This window comes from Panthera pardus, unplaced genomic scaffold (genome assembly GCF_024362965.1).
Source record: "Panthera pardus isolate Hobbes unplaced genomic scaffold, ASM2436296v1 HiC_scaffold_12, whole genome shotgun sequence".
Taxonomy (NCBI): Eukaryota; Metazoa; Chordata; class Mammalia; order Carnivora; family Felidae; genus Panthera; species Panthera pardus.
In genome coordinates, this window is record NW_026526677.1 from 44,659,533 (window position 1) to 44,676,298 (window position 16,766).

The 16,766-nt window shown below is 38.0% G+C and overlaps 1 protein-coding gene across 1 annotated transcript in view; it reads left to right on the forward strand.

Moving 5' to 3' along the window:
* COPB1 (COPI coat complex subunit beta 1) overlaps nt 1–15,460 on the forward strand; it is a 36,173-nt gene extending 20,713 nt beyond the window's left edge. Inside the window, exons 12-22 of the mRNA XM_019456400.2 lie at nt 716–812; nt 1,885–2,045; nt 3,138–3,258; nt 4,504–4,731; nt 4,888–5,067; nt 8,498–8,642; nt 9,711–9,830; nt 12,279–12,424; nt 12,966–13,055; nt 14,230–14,385; nt 15,064–15,460. Of these exons, the coding sequence (XP_019311945.1) occupies nt 716–812; nt 1,885–2,045; nt 3,138–3,258; nt 4,504–4,731; nt 4,888–5,067; nt 8,498–8,642; nt 9,711–9,830; nt 12,279–12,424; nt 12,966–13,055; nt 14,230–14,385; nt 15,064–15,123 (1,504 nt within the window). The 3' untranslated portion in view covers nt 15,124–15,460. The remainder of the gene's footprint in view (nt 1–715; nt 813–1,884; nt 2,046–3,137; nt 3,259–4,503; nt 4,732–4,887; nt 5,068–8,497; nt 8,643–9,710; nt 9,831–12,278; nt 12,425–12,965; nt 13,056–14,229; nt 14,386–15,063) is intronic.
* Nucleotides 15,461–16,766: the final 1,306 nt, after the last annotated feature.

Below are 16,766 nucleotides of genomic sequence, written 5' to 3' on the forward strand. Positions count from 1 at the left end.
TGTTTTTGTTTGTTTTGTTTTTTTGTTTTGCAAAATTGTTTTTATGATATGACAATGAATTGATATTTGTGGAAGTGAGAAAGATTTGCTTCCTTTGTGAGAAAACAAGTATACCTAAGTTATGCCTTCAGTGGCCATCATCTCTTAGAGCTTTAGTTTCTAAAATTTTTTTGAATAAATTTAATGAAAATCTTAGGGAAAAGGTGACTGAAGATTCTATTCAGTTTAACATTTTTAATTAGAGAATTGTTGCTTTCCTTCTGTTTTTGGGTTTTTTGTATTACCAATCCTTTGCACTCCTTCCTAATAGTTCTGTTCAGCATCTTGTCTATTCTTTTCAGTGGCTGTAATAAAAAGTGAATTACTTTTTACATCAAAGTAATACAGTTTTTATAGTAGTAAGTGATTAAAATAAAATTTACCTTAACTCTGTCCTAAATGGAGGATAACACCTTTCTGGGAAACATTTTGGTGTTTTATTTTTACTAATGAGTTTACCAGTTTTAGAATAGTTGTAATAATAATGGGTGAGAACACTTATTTTCTTTTTAATCCTTGTGATTTCTGGAGAGAATCAAAGAAACTTAGTGCCTTTATTACATTCTTTCTTAAAATTTCATCCATATACCCTTGGAACTGCAGAATCTTGTTGTTTTCCTTGAGCTTAAATTCACAGAGAACAATCTCTGCTTCAAGAACTGTGTTCTTCCGTTAGGATTTACAGAGGAGCATTATGGATCCTGGGAGAATACTGTAGTACCAAGGAAGACATTCAGAGTGTGATGACTGAAGTCCGCAGGTCCCTGGGGGAGGTATGTCTTACTTTAGAAAAAAACTACTTAAATGGTGGTATTTACTTCAGTAAATCTGACTTTTGTGTGGTGGTTTGCTTTCTTTCATGTTTTTAGTTAGTAGCGTCAGGGTTAAAGAACATTGAAAAATATGTCTTAATTACCTCTATAATTAAGGCTTAGAGGCTGTGGGAAATTAGGGGCATCCCTCTCCCTTGCATTGAGCTGCATACAGCATTGTCTGTATTATTTACTGTTTAGGGTAAGGTTTTATTTGAACAAGAGGTTCTATGTTTAAAAAAAAAGACTTGTAAAACTCTGTGCTAGCCTTTATGTTTTGAAAGGAGAATGTAAATATTATAAGAACTGGGCTGACATTAGAATATTTCTGTACTAAAACTGGCAGTGTTTCCTCATCCCACCATATGGTAGAATAGGAAGAACAGTGCTTGTCAGGAGACCTTGGTTACAGTTTCGCTTCTGCTGGTAATTAACTCAGACCTTGGATCTAAGTTTCTTAACATGACTGGACTTTAGGTTTTTCACTTATGAAGTCAGGGAATTGACAGTTAATGATTGAAGAGCTCTTAAGTTAGATGATTGGATTGGTATTGAGGAATAAATACATAGTAGCCATTTGGTTTTTTAAAAAAGGTAGTTGATGAAATTACTATGTACATATAAGTCAGGTTTATTTCATTTTAGCATAGGTGCTGTTAGGGCTAGGATTGCAGGGGAAGGGATAGAGAAGAGGAGTAAGGCTTAGTGAGTATCTACTCTGTCTTAGTCACTGTCCTAAGCATTTTCCTATAAAGTAACTTGTATGAATAGAACTAAGATTTCCATTTAAGAGAGAAACTGAGACTCAAAGTAGTTTAATTAACTTGCCCAGAACCATTCAACAAGTAAGTGGCATTCACTCCAAAGCCCTGTTCTCCTCACTACATTGCCCAGGGAAGGAAAGAAAATTGAATGCAGAGTTGCAAAAATCCCCTCGGGGGAATTGCCTCCTCCATAGAAATGATTGAATATTTAAATACCATTTGCTTGCGGTTGATATTATTACTAAATTGATATTCCAATTGATTTTTAGATCCCAATCGTAGAGTCAGAAATAAAGAAAGAAGCTGGTGAATTAAAACCTGAAGAGGAAATGACTGTGGGGCCAGTTCAGAAGTTGGTAACTGAGATGGGCACCTATGCAACTCAGAGCGCCCTTAGTAGTTCCCGACCCACCAAGAAAGAGGATGAAAGGTAATTCGCAGCACCTGTACCTTACCATCTGTACTGTTTAAGTTATCACTCCTGTGATAGGACAAATGGTTTTTCTCTGATTAGTTTGCTTTTTTTGACCAAAATGGAAATCTTAGCCATTTAAGATACTTGAAAGGAGGACATTTAATTTCTTTCTCCCAGGAATTGTGTTAATGGCTTGAATCTCTGCTTCTTAAAACTATTTTCATTGAAATAACTGTTCTGTTTAAAATTAATTTAGTCACATAGAAAATGCAAAGTAGAGGTAACTTTGTGAGTTTCATTGTCTGTATTAGTACTTGGGAAACATATTTTGAAGATTTTCCACTTCTAATTGATGGAATAACAATTTGATGTTTCTGCCTTATTTTGCACTCCCAATTTATAACGAAGATAAAAATGATGCCTAAAATTTTAACAGTTGTTTACTATATGCTAGGCACTGTGCTAAGTAGTTTGTCTATTAACAACAACTTGTTGAAATGCAGTATATGATTATCCCCGTTTTACAGAAGATAACCTCAAATTCCTCTTCTGTTAGAAAAGTTTGTAACTTACCCATAGGGACACAATAAATAGATAAGCTGGAATTTGAATGTAGCTCATTGGCTCCAGTACATACACTGGTAATCATTTTCTTTTTCCATATTCAGTGGCTCTAGCATCTTTTGAGGATAAGCTGTAAAACCATGTATATTTTCCTTTTTCCATTCTAAAAGCTAAGGAGGAAACTGAGAATCCTTTTCACTGAAGGGTGGCAATGAGATTGTTAAATAGGCTTATTGGAATCATTTCTGCAAAAACTGTATGCTGCTTAAGAAATGGTGGTTGGGGGGCGCCTGGGTGGCTCAGTCGGTTAAGCGTCCGACTTCAGCTCAGGTCACGATCTCGCGGTCCGTGAGTTCGAGCCCCGCGTCGGGCTCTGGGCTGATGGCTCAGAGCCTGGAGCCTGCTTCCGATTCTGTGTCTCCCTCTCTCTCTGCCCCTCCCCCGTTCATGCTCTGTCTCTCTCTGTCTCAAAAATAAATAAAACGTTAAAAAAAAAAAAAAAGAAATGGTGGTTGGGTTTCACTTTTTGTGGTTGCTTTGCAGACCTCCCCTAAGAGGATTCCTTCTGGATGGAGATTTCTTTGTTGCTGCCTCCCTTGCCACAACTCTGACCAAGATTGCCTTGCGCTATGTAGCTTTGGTTCAGGAGAAGAAAAAGCAAAATGTAAGTTTATTTATCCTGCATTTACCTAGCAAATATTGAGTGTCTACTATATGCACTGAACAGTGAAGGACCTAAAAGGAAATGCTGAAGTTGTTGTCATTAAAGGGCTTATGCGGACGCCTGGGTATCCCAATTGGTTAAGCATCTGACTCTTGATTTCAGCTCAGGTCATGATCTCATGGTGGTGAGATCAAGCCCTGTGTCGGGCTCCATGCTGACTGCAGAGAGCCTGCTTGGGATTTTCTCTCCCCCTCTCTCTCTGTCCGTCTCTCAGTTGTGTGTGTGTGCATGCACACTCTCTCAAAATAAATATTTAAAACTATTAAAGAGCTTATGGTAATGGGGAAACAGACATAGTTAACATAACGTTATTGTAAAATTGACAAAGTAATACGATAATGGTACCTTGTGGAAGAGATGTAAGGGTTTATGAAGCCAGTCGTTTGTTTGCTAGGATCAGTCAAGGCCCAGTGAAGGAAAGACCTCTCTCTCCAGTATTTTCATCTAGTCAGTCACTGTCTATTTTATCCCAGAAGTGTCTCTTAAATGGATTTTCATTTCTGGAAAACAGTACAGAAAGCCAGGGGGTACTGGTCTAGATTAGAAAGGACTAAAGAGAATAACAGCCAAGTAAGATTGATGAAGCTGATCCTGGATCAAAAAAACAATAAAAACATTTTGTGACATTAGGAAAATTTATTTGAATATAAGTGTATAGTATATATATTTTTAGATTGCTCTATTTCTCAGGTGAGATAACGATATTGTGGTTGTATAGGAAACTGCCTTGATTCTTAAGACGTGTATGCTGAAGTACTTATGGGGTGGAGTACCTTACTTTCATATGGTTAGTCAAAAAAGGAAGTGTACACATACAGGTAGAATAAGAAAACAAATGTGGCATAATGTCAGCAACTGGTAAAATGTATCATTCTTTTAACTTTTCTGTGGTTGGAAATTTAAAAAAAAGATAGCACTGGCATGTGAAGGGGTTAGGTAAGGGAAAACAGTTAAAAAGCCATTGCTATTTCAGTTGAAGGTTAATGAAGGTATTAGAGGGTGGCAGTTAAAAAGATAGGAAGGAAAAGAGTGTATCAAATATATGGCGATAAAATCTAAAGCATTTGAAATCTTATTTGAGTGAAGCGAAAATTAGGTTTATTCCTTGGAATATGAGTTATAATAAAGTGACATTATTGAATTGGAGAACCGTGACAATAATAATCCATTTCTCTTCTTTTCTAGTCTTTTGTTGCTGAGGCTATGTTGCTTATGGCCACTATCCTTCATTTGGGAAAATCGTCTCTTCCTAAGAAGCCAATTACAGATGATGATGTAGATCGAATTTCCCTGTGCCTCAAGGTCTTGTCTGAATGTTCACCTTTAATGAATGACATTTTCAATAAGGAATGCAGACAGTCCCTCTCTCACATGTTATCTGCTAAACTAGAAGAAGAGAAATTATCTCAGAAGGTAAGGTGTATATGATTAAGTCATAAAAGCACTTTGTGGTTTTTTATTTTGTTGATTTTTCTGTTCTCATATGTGAAGGCTGTCCCTGTAGGCCTACAGAAAGCTGTCTTCCTTTCTGTATTAAAGAGAGATGTGTGTACTGTTTCCTCAACACAGAAAGAATCTGAAAAGAGAAATGTGACAGTACAGCCTGATGACCCCATTTCCTTTATGCAACTAACTGCTAAGAATGAAATGAACTGCAAGGAAGATCAGTTTCAGCTGAGCTTGCTGGCAGCAATGGGCAACACACAGAGGAAAGAGGCAGCAGATCCCCTCGCATCTAAACTTAACAAGGTAACAAAATGTCAAATACATTGGTAAGTTATTTAAATTAGCCACTTAAGAAAGTAGTAATTGGGCACCTGTGTGGCTCAGTCAGTTAAGCGTCCACTTTGGCTCAGGTCGTGATCTCACAGTTTGTGAGTTCAAGCCCTGCGTCGGGCTCTGTGCTGACAGCTCAGAGCCTGGAGCCTGCTTCAGATTCTGTCTCCTTCTCTCTCTGCCCCTCCCCCACTTGTGCTCTGTCTCTCTGTCTCTCAAAAATAAATGTAAAAAAAAATTTTTTTTTTAATTAGTATGTAAAAAAAAAGAAAGTAGTAATTAGGAAGTGGCTGCTCCCATATTTTTTTAAACAGGAGTTTGTTTGTTTGTTGGGGGGTTGGGGAGGATGCAGAGGGAAGAGGGAAGAGAGAATCTTAAGCAGGCTCTGCACTGCCAGTGCAGAGCCCAATGCAGGGCTTGATCTCAAGACCATGAGATCATGCCCTGAGCATGATCAAGAGTCGGACACTTAAACGACTGAGCCATCCAGGTAGGTACCCCTAGTCTCACTGGTTTTTTTTTAAACATTTATTCACTTTTTTTTTTTTTTTTAATTTTTTTTTTTTTAACGTTTATTTATTTTTGAGACAGAGAGAGACAGAGCATGAACAGGGGAGGAGCAGAGAGAGAGGGTGACACAGAATCTGAAACAGGCTCCAGGCTCTGAGCTGTCAGCACAGAGCCCGACGCGGGGCTCGAACTCACGGACCGTGAGATCATGACCTGAGCCGAAGTCAGACGCTTAACCGACCAAGCCACCCAGGCGCCCCAACATTTATTCACTTTTTGAGAGACAGAGACAGAGAGTGAGCAGGGCAGGGGCAGAGAGAGAGAGACACAGAATCCGAAGCAGGCTCCAGGCTCCAAGCTGTCAGCACAGAGCCCGACGCGGAGCTCGAACTCACGAACTGTGAGATCATGACCTGAGACGAAGTCGGATGCCCAACTGACTTAGCCACCCAGGCGCCCCATGGTCTCGCTGTTTTTTAAAAGAAAAATAACTTGTTACGCAGCATCAGTTTTTGTCAAGTCACTGTGATCAATAGGTTCACGAAACATGAATTAAACTCAAGATACTGGGACGCCTGGGTGGCTCAGTCAATTAAGCATCCGACTTCAGCTCAGGTCATGATCTCACGGTTTGTGTGTTCAAGCCCCACAATGGGCTGTCTGCTGTCAGAACAGAGCCCACTTCAGCTCCTCTGTCTCCTCTTTCTGCCCATCCTCTGCTTGCGCGCATGCATGTGCACCCTCTCTCAAAAATAAACAAACTTTAAAAAAAATAAAATGCTTAAAACCTCAGATTCCAATAAAGTATTTTACTATACAGTAGTACTGTAAGTGCAATAGATGGTTTTATAACTTGTTCCAGTTGTTTGTGGAATCATAGACTAACACATAAGCTGGGAGATCCTAAAAGATTAAAACTTTTAAAGGACAGGGCTCTGGCCTCTACTCTGACACCCTGCCCTCAGTTTCTTCTGTCCCCTGTTACATTATATTTTTGTAATGCTTGTTTATTTTTGAGAGAGAGTGAGCACAAGCTGGGGAGGGACAGAGAGGGAGACAGAGGATCTGAAGCAGGTTCTGCACTGATAGCACAGAGCCCAATGTGGGGCTCGAACTCACAAACCGTGAGATCATGACCTGAGCCAAAGTCAGATGCTTAACCAACTGAGCCACCAGGCACCCTTTGTCCCCTGTTATTTTAAACAGTGTGACCCCACTTTTTTATATTCTTAGTATTTTGCGTACCATATAGGATTTTATTAGGACAACTATTCTTAATACATAAATTCACAAATCAATGATCTAGTTCACTCCTTTCATCTATTAGGTGAGAGTAAACAATCTCAAATTGATTGGTTCTAGATATGGTTAGTAGCAGAATTGGAACTACTGAAACACTTTCTCTCCCTTATAATTGGGAATTGACATCAACAATATTAGAGTTTTTAATTGTTTTTAATTAATTTTTTTAAATTGTGATATAATTTCCATAAAATCAAATTTATCCTCTTAAGTATTCTTTTTTTTTTTAAATATTTATTTTGAGAGAGAGAACGTATGTGCACAAACAGGGGAGAGGCAGAGAGTGAGGGAGAGAGAATCCCAAGCAGGCTCCTCCCTGTCAGCACAGAGCCCAGCACAGGGCTCACACCCACCTTGAGATCATGACTGAGCTGCAATCAAGAGTTGGACACTTAACTGATTGAGCCACCCAGGCACCCCAAGCCTCTTACAGTTCGGTGGCACTGAGTATATTCACATTATTGTGCAACTGTCACCAGCATCCATCCATCCCCAGAACTTTTTTCATCTTGCAAAGCTGAGACTCTGTGCCCATTGAACAATAACTTCCCATACCCGCCTCCCCTCAGTCTCTGACAACCACCAGTCTGCTTTTTATCACTATGAATGATTGTTCCAGGCACCTTATATTAGCAGAATCATACAGAATTTGCCCTTTTGTGACTCGCTTATTTCACTTAACCTCTTCAAGGTTCATTCATGGTGTAGTATGTGTCAGAATTCTTTTTAAAGGCTGAGTAATATTCCATTGTGAATAATTGTTTATCCATTTATCTGTTGATAGACACTTGGGTTACTTCCACCTTTTGACTGTTGGTGAATAATGCTTTTGGAACGTGGGTGCACAAATATCTCTTTGAGGCACTACTTTCATTTCTTTTGGATTATACTCAGAGGTGAAATTGCTGGATTATAAGTCCCTTACCAAGTGTATGATTGGCAAATATTTTCTCCCATTCTATAGGTTGTCTTTTCACTCTGTTAATAATGTCCTCTGATGCACAAAAGTTTTTCATTTTGACATAATCCAGTTTTATCTGTTTTTTTTCTTTTGGTGCATGTGTTTTTGGTGACAATATTATGTTTAAAATGCTATACTTGGGTGTTTTTAATGCTATACACCCAATGCTATACTTGGGTGTTATACTTGTTTGCATAAAATTTATCTTTGTGGAATTACAAGTATTTCTTGCTATATAATCTATTTAGTTCCTGAGCTTAGGTAGCAGGAACTACCACATGATCTGGATTTTATTTAGTTCCCAAGTTTTGGAGAGCAACTAGTAAGTTTAGATGCTGAGGGATTTAACTGAAAATGTATCCAAATCTATTCGGTTCCTAAATGGAGATCATGTTTAATGTATTTGCTCATCTTTCTCCTACCCAGCTGTAAAGTCTAGCACCTGTTATTTCTAATGTCTCCGTTTCAGTTACCCACATCTACATTATAAAATAGTTTTATTATATCTACTTCAAAATGATTTGTCTAAGTACACCTGTTAATTACCTAACAGAGTTGGTCATTTGGCTAGGGATATATTTGGTTAAATGGTCTTGGTAACTTGATTATCTCTTTATTTTTGTTTGATAGGTCACCCAGTTGACAGGTTTCTCAGATCCTGTATATGCAGAAGCTTATGTCCATGTCAACCAGTATGATATCGTCCTGGATGTACTTGTTGTGAACCAAACCAGTGATACTTTGCAGAACTGCACGTTAGAGTTAGCTACTCTGGGTAAGGACATTTACCATAAAGGAAAGATATTATTACGTAGCAAGTCTTTATGACAAATTAATAAGGGAAATGTACAAGTTTTAGTGTAAGAATTCTCTTGAGTCTTTGTGACATTTTGTATCAAGGCTTATTAGTTTTACATTTAATGTTTAGTCTCCTTCAGCTCCCAATATTTTGAACTTCTGTGACACTGCCTTTCTTAGGTTTATGCTCTTGGTACATCCAGATGGGTTTGTTCAGTAATCTAACAAATATCAGTTTTTCTAGATATTAAGAGCTATTAAAGTTATGGATTTACCACATGGTTCACTTAGTTAAATTTTTAATTGCCTTAGAACAGAACTAGGGATTTTCTGAGTCTGTAACTAATACCTACCAAAGTAATATATTATTGTTACAGTCAGCAGCTTGAGATGTCTTTTTCTTCTTAATAAAGACACATGAATCCTACTTTCTCTGACCACTTCTACAGCTGGCTTTGAAGTTGGAAAATACAAATTGTGTACAGGAATAGTGAGTACAGTGCCTTTTAGAAATTTTGTGTGACTGAAGCAAGAGTTAAAGGACTTTAAGATATCAAGGGAAAAGATACTTCTGCCCTGTCTTCCTCAATATAGCTTGATGCCTGTATTAAAAAAAAAAAAAAAAAAAAAACTCTTTCTAAGCATTTACAAGTCTTTCTGTGGATTATTTTATCTTTGTTTATAATGGAGTATATTATAATTTAAAACTTAAGATTTTTGAGAAGTTTGTATTCAGTCATTGAGATAAAATGGTATGCCCCAAATAGGCACACACACACACACACACATACACACACACGAATTAAATATGGAATTATTCTGAGAAGGCTGTTTTTAAAAATGCATATTGATGTGAATAAGATGTTAAATGGTTTTTTTCCTCAAAATATTTGAATCCTAACATTTCTCTTGTTCCTTATTTTGCTAGAAGCAATTAAGTTGCATACATTTTAAGATTTTATTTTTTGGGAGATGTGTGATTTATGATTTGAGAAATATATATGTGATTTAATAATTTTTTAACCATATCTCAATGTTTTCTCAGGGGATCTGAAACTTGTGGAAAAGCCATCTCCTTTGACTCTTGCTCCTCATGATTTTGCAAATATTAAAGCTAATGTCAAAGTAGCGTCAACAGAAAATGGAATAATTTTTGGTAACATAGGTAAGGAATTGTTTTATAGCCTGTGATGTTTGAATATTTTTATTAAAGAATTTCTGTAAAGAGTAGCTGTATGCCATTTCTTGAGGACAGCACCTGAATCTATTCCATTCATTCATTCATTCATTCACCCATTCGTCATTTATGGGGCATCTGCTGTTGTAAGCACTGTACTCTGTTCATGGATGTACGGAAATGAACCATAGAGGGTCATTGTCTTCAAGAAACTGCCAAGCAAAAGGAGGAGATAGATAAGTAAATATATAAGTACAGCACAATGTGATTGGTACTAGTTTATATACTATACGCTTTGAGATCATACAGGAAAAATGCTGACTGTACTGAAGGATTTACAGAGGAAGAGGATATGTTATCAAAGGATAACTTTTGAACTGAGTCTAAAACGTTGTATAGGCATTGGTTCCCAGACCACCTAGGGACTAACTTACACAGAGGTGTTTAGTCAGTAGCATTTTTTAAAGTAAGTCCTGTGTCAGGGATGGGGCCACCATGGTGAGGACAACAGATCTCTCCTCACGTAGTTTGTGGTAAGGGAGAACAGACAAGTAGAATAGAGAATACAGAGAAAACAGAGAATACGTGTAATACAGAATGGTAAGTGCTACGAGGAAGCTTGTGCTGGGGAAACTGGGAGTCTGTGCAGACATTTGGTCAGTTTTCTCAAAGTGGTGGGGGGAGTGGGCAGGGAAGGTTAGGTAAGTCATTGTGGAACAACTAAATGCTCCAGTGGCGTTTTGAAAGATTACTAAGTGTTCCACAGATAGGCAAGGATTCAGCTGGAATACATGCAAGTAGTTTGACATACTTGGAGTTCAAAGTGGCCTGGAGGGTACAGAGGTTAGGAAGGTTAGTAGGAGCTATATTTTGTCATGCTAAGGATTTCAGTTTGTCCTAATGTAAAGGGGAGCCACTAAGAACTTAAAAGTGAGTTATGTGATTAAACAGCACAATAGAAGACTGGTTGGAGGAGGCAGGAAGGTTAACTAGCAGACTATTTTAGTAGCACAGGTGAGAGATGACAGACTCTGAACCAGTGCAGCAGAGGTTGGGATGGAGGGAAGGGCTGAATATTATCAGTATTAAGAAGATAGAATGCCCAGGACACGGACTGATTGAGGAGGAAGGGGCTAGAATAACCCTCAGATTTTTTTATTGCCTTTCTTGTGTTGATATTTATGGCAGTCACCAAAACAAGGAAAACAGGAGGGAAGGACAAATTTGAGAGAAAAAATAAATATTAAGCAAGTTGAGTAATAAAGTTTCTAAAGATGTCAAAGCACAGTTTGATAGGAGTCTGAACAGGAGGTCTCAACTAGAGATAAATATTTGTTTGAAAGCCATAGAAATGGAAAAATCCACCCAGAGAGGGCATGAAGAGGGATTTGAAAACCAAATCTAAGAGAACAGGAATACTGAAAGCTGGGTCAGCCGAGGAGAATCCTACAAAGGTATCTGAAATGTGGTCAAGAAGAAGTTAAGGAAAACTCTTCATAAAGAATCTGAAACTTCAAAAGGTCAAGAAGCATGAAGTCTAAAAGCAGGGTCCTTTGGTTTTGGCGATCAGTGAAGTGAAGTAACACTTTTGGTATGTCTTGCACAGTGGTGGTGGGTTGAAGACTAGGAGATGGAGACCTAGACAATGAGCATAGACTCTTCTGAGTTGGAACCTTGGTTTTGTTAAGAATGAGAGAGGGTAGTAGACTAAAGAGAAGTCAGAGGGGGAGGGAGATCTGTGAGTATGTTTACAGACAAAGGGAAGAAAGTCCATAGAGAATACAAAGGTAAACACATGAGTGAGGGAGGTAATGATTGGTGGAATGAAGCCCTGGACCAAAGCAGGGATCACAGATGCCCTGATAACGTGGGGTAAGGAGGTGAGAATGGATTCAGAGAGAGAGAAACTTGTTTGTAGAAAGGGGGCTGGAAATTGAAGGAACTTATTCTTGGTAACCTCAGTTTTCTCTGAAAGTGTGATAGAAACATCAAGACGGTGGAGAAATGTCAAGAGAAGAGACTCCAATCAGATTTCGACTCTGCTGTGGAAAAAGCAGTCGTAGAAGCAAATAATTGTATCGTTAAGCACCATGGCTCCTCAGTATTCATTCAAAACTATTAGTTAAGCACCTACTTAGGGTAGTTGCCTCCATGAATACTACCTACTTACATATCCACCTGGGGTGCCTAACACACTGCAACTGCTGTGTATTTACCAATTGAGTTTGAGTCCTGGCCCTTCCACTTAATCAACTCTGTGACCTTGAGCAACTTACATGACTTCTCTTTGTTTTTGTTTTCTCATCCATAACATGGAAAATCATAATATTACAACATAGGATTGATGGGAGTATTAGTTAATATTTGTAAAACATTCAGATTTACCTTTAGATTGCCTCTGGTGATTCAGGACCTTTTTGTGTGTGTATATTGCAGTTTATGATGTCTCCGGAGCAGCAAGTGACAGAAATTGTGTAGTCCTCAGTGATATTCACATCGACATCATGGACTATATCCAGCCTGCAACTTGCACTGATGCTGAGTTCCGTCAGATGTGGGCTGAATTCGAATGGGAAAACAAAGTTAGTCCTTGGGAGATTTCCTCGAACTCCTTATCTTCCTATTTGGCTAGTGTTGAGGGATGGTCTGATAAAATTAGTCCCCCTAAAAAGTGTCAGATATGAGAAGCTGTCTCTCGATAATCTATTCTTGCAAATTAGTCTTCACCAGAAATTATGCAAGTAGGTCAGTAAGTTGCTGTTGTAAATTGGTGATTAAAGACATGTATAAATAATAATTGCATGTATAAATAATAATTTACCATTGAATCCAGTGTCCAAAAGAGGTTTTACAAAGTGGCCTTAATTTTTATTAGAAATATTTTATATGCAGCATGTTGATCTTTTATGAAGTTATCTACGTATGAAAGTTCTGATGCCAGCTTACAGTTTATTGGATTTTGTAGAGATGTCATTTACTTTTTTTGTTGCCCATCCTCCCCAATAAATACTGAGGAGGTTCTACATGACATCTGAGTGTTTTCTCAACCTGAAGATAAGAAATTCACAACTTTCTCATGGTTAGGATTCTGATCTCCTTGACTTTTTTCCTCCCTCTGTGCAGGTGACAGTTAACACAAATATAGTTGACTTAAATGACTATTTACAGCATATATTAAAGTCAACCAACATGAAATGCCTCACTCCAGAGAAGGTAAGATTTAACTGAGAACTTCTTAAATCTGATAAGAGAGTAGTATGGCAGATTCCTGGCTTTGTTGTATTTCCTTTAGTGTGTTTTTGTTTCTGTTGAAAACAGAGAGTGAGAAAAGCAGTGTCATTCTGGACTAGCTAAGAGATAAGTTATCCCACAGAATGCGTCAGTCCGCTTATCCCTTTCTACCAGAATGCATCAACCTGCTTGTTCCCCCAGTGCAGTGACCCAGTTGAGAGTCAAGTTAGTTTTCCTTGTCAGTCTTCTCCCTTTCAGCTAAAGGCTCCTTCCAGAATAGGTTGTGATACTGGATTTAAAAATGTCCATGCCCTCTTTTCTCTTGGCTCTGATTGTGGGTCAGAATATATCTGTTCGAATACAGAGTTTTCTACTAAGTTGTATATGTATGAAAAAAGACTAGAAAGAAAAATTAAACTGAGGCTCTATGGAAATTTTTTTCTTTGTAGAATTTCTGCTAATGTTATAATACTAATTTTACCAGTAAAATTCTGCCAAATAGGTTTTAATTCATATATTAGTTTATTTAATAAATAGTCTAGCAGATACACAAACAAATACTATATGCCCAGTACTCTGTGAGCTGCTGGATATATAGTAATGAACAAAACAAAAATGGTCTCTTCCTTCTTGGAACTTAAGGTCTGGTGTAATCAGGAAACTGTAAGTAAACAGGGAATGTAAAAATACAAACTGGAATAAGTGTTGTGTCTTTGATTGAAGTCATTTTTCCTAAGGCATAATACAGACACGGTAACCTTCACACTTTTAAAAAAAAAATTTTTTTTTAATGTTTATTTATTTTTTGAGAGAGAGCAAGGGAGGGGCAGAGACAGACAGAGACACAGAATCCGAAGCAGGCTCCAGGCTCTGTGCTGCCAGTAGAGAGCCTGATGTGGGGCTTGAACATATGAACTGTGAGATCATGACCTGGGCCGAAGTTGGACGCTCAACTGACTGAGCCACCCAGGCACCCCAGTAACCTTCACACTTTTTACATATATAGTTCTCTGAGTTTTGACACATTTATGTAGTCATGTAACCATCACCACATGGTAAGTTCTGTGTTGAAAAATGATAATTTACCTATGCTGATGGGTCCTGCTTATGTGTAGTTGTCTAGTGAAGTATTGAATTTATCGCAAATTTCTTTCAGGCTCTTTCTGGTTACTGTGGCTTTATGGCAGCCAACCTCTATGCTCGTTCCATATTTGGAGAAGATGCACTTGCAAATGTCAGCATTGAAAAGCCAATTCAACAGGGACCAGAGGCCCCTGTTACAGGCCACATAAGAATTCGTGCAAAGAGTCAGGTAACAATTGGGGTTTTTTTTGAGATCATCTCTAAACTGAATAAAAAGGAAGAATGCATTTCTTCATTATTTCTATATGTAGTATTCTCTATCATACTAGTGTTTTATGTATTAGATGTATGTATGTAATAATAGTATTCTCTGAATAGAAATAAAACTTCTGCTTCATTAAAATGGCCCACTTTTTGGGCCTGTCATTCTGGATTATTTGCCTAAAACAGATTGGTTCCCGTAGGGTGTTTGTGAAATGGGTTCTCTATAATTTTTGAAATCCAGGCTACAAATCTATTGACTATTTGTAAATCTAGCACTAAAAGTACTTAACAAAGTAAAGTTGAGTTGAGTCTGTTTTGTATATCCTTGCTTTCATTATTATTACTTTTTAATGTTTTATTTATTTTTGAGAGAGAGTACGAGCCGGGGAGGGGCAGAGAGAGAGAGACAGAAGATCCAAAGCAGGCTCCAGGCTCTAAGCTGTCAGCACAGAGCCCGATGTGGGGCTCGAATTCATGAACTGCAAGATCATGACCTGGGCTAAAGTTGGATGCTTAATGGACTGAGCCACCCAGGCGCCCCTCATTATTGATGTCTTATTGAATGGGGACTTGGTTAAGATAGAATAACCTACTGATTTTATGTAGTTTTAATAATTATAAACATTTTCATTCTTCTTTACAGGGAATGGCCTTAAGTCTTGGAGATAAAATCAACTTGTCTCAGAAGAAAACTAGTGTATAAGATTAAAAAAAAAAAAAAAAATCCTTGCAGTTTTACAGTTAATATTTAGGTATGGGCTTACTGGACTCCCAACATCTTTTGTACTCTTTCATGCTTTATGTTATATAGAACCTGAGTTCATGCTGAATGCATTCCAGCCAATAATTTAATAGCCTTCCCTTAAATCAAGATTGAGTTTAAAATTATAGTTTGTCTTTTGTCTTAACAGTTCTGAATGCTGTCCTTAAAGTATATAATATTTCTCACATGTACCAAGACCATTTTCACAGTATAATAAACAGATCTATTCCTAAATCTTTTGTTATTTTATAAATAAATCTATAATTACATAACTTTAGTTATGTAGCAATGGATTTCTTTTAGTTATAGTTTATTTTATACTTTTTAATATAGTTTATTTTAGAAATGTTTTATTTATTTTTGAGAGAGAGGGAGAGCGCATACGCATGAATGGGGGGAGCGGCAGAGAGAGAGGGAGGCAGAGGATCCGAAGCAGGCTCTGCACTGACAGCAGAGAGCTTGATGCAGGGCTTGAACTCATGGACTGTGAGATCATGACCTGAGCCAAAGTCGGACATTTAACTGACTGAGCCACCCAAGTGCCCCTTTTTTCAATTTTTTTTTTTTATTTTATATTTTTAAAATGGGTTTCTATTATAAATTTAAATGACCTTTTGAGTTGTGCATGTACAGACTTTATTAAGAGAATTTACAGGGGCACCTGGATGGCTCAGTTGGTTGGGATCCAGCTCTTGATTTTGACCCAGGTCATGATCTCACAGTCAGTTGTGAAATCAGCCCTATGTTGGGCTCTGCACTGGGCATGCAGCCTGCTTGAGATTCTCCTTCTCCCTCTGCTCCTCTGCCATGTGTGTGCACACACTCTGTCTCTCTCAAAAAGAGAATTTACAAATTCAGTGATAGGAGGAGGCGCCTGGGTGGCTCAGTCAGTGAGTGTCCAACTCTTGATTTCAGCTCAGGTCATGATCTCACAGTTCTTGGGTTCAAGCCCTGCATTGGGCTCTGTCCTGGCAGTGCGGAGCCTGTTTGGGATTCATTCTCTCTCTCTCTCTCTCTCTCTCTCTCTCTCTCTCTGCCCCTACCCCACTCGTGCTGTCTCTGCCTCTGTCAAAATAAATAAATAAACTTTAAAAAGAAAAGTTCAGTGACGTGAAATGAGACAGGCCTTGATTTACTTGATTGAGTTTTACTTATTTACTGTTTTGGCAACCAGTATCTCCAAAAATGCCTTGTGTTCTAAAGGCTTTTCTCTGGCGTTTAGCTCTAGGGGGAAATATCAAATAACTTGAGAAAATAGATCCATCTTCAGTGTAAAAAAGTATTATGAACCCCAACTTAAGTAAACATACTATTCTTTTTATTTTAGAGAGAGAGCACACAAGAAGGGGGAGGAGCAGACAGAGAATCTTAAGCAGGCTCCATGCTCAATGTGGAGCCTGATGTGGGGCTCGATCCCATGACCCTCTGCTCATGAGCTGAGCCAAAATCAAGAGTTGGATGCTCAACAGACTGAGTCACCAAGGCACCCTAGTGAACATACTATTCTCTTAAAAAATTTTTTTAAATTATTTATTTATTTTTTTATTTTTTGCTTTTATTTTAATTTTACTTATTTATTTTTA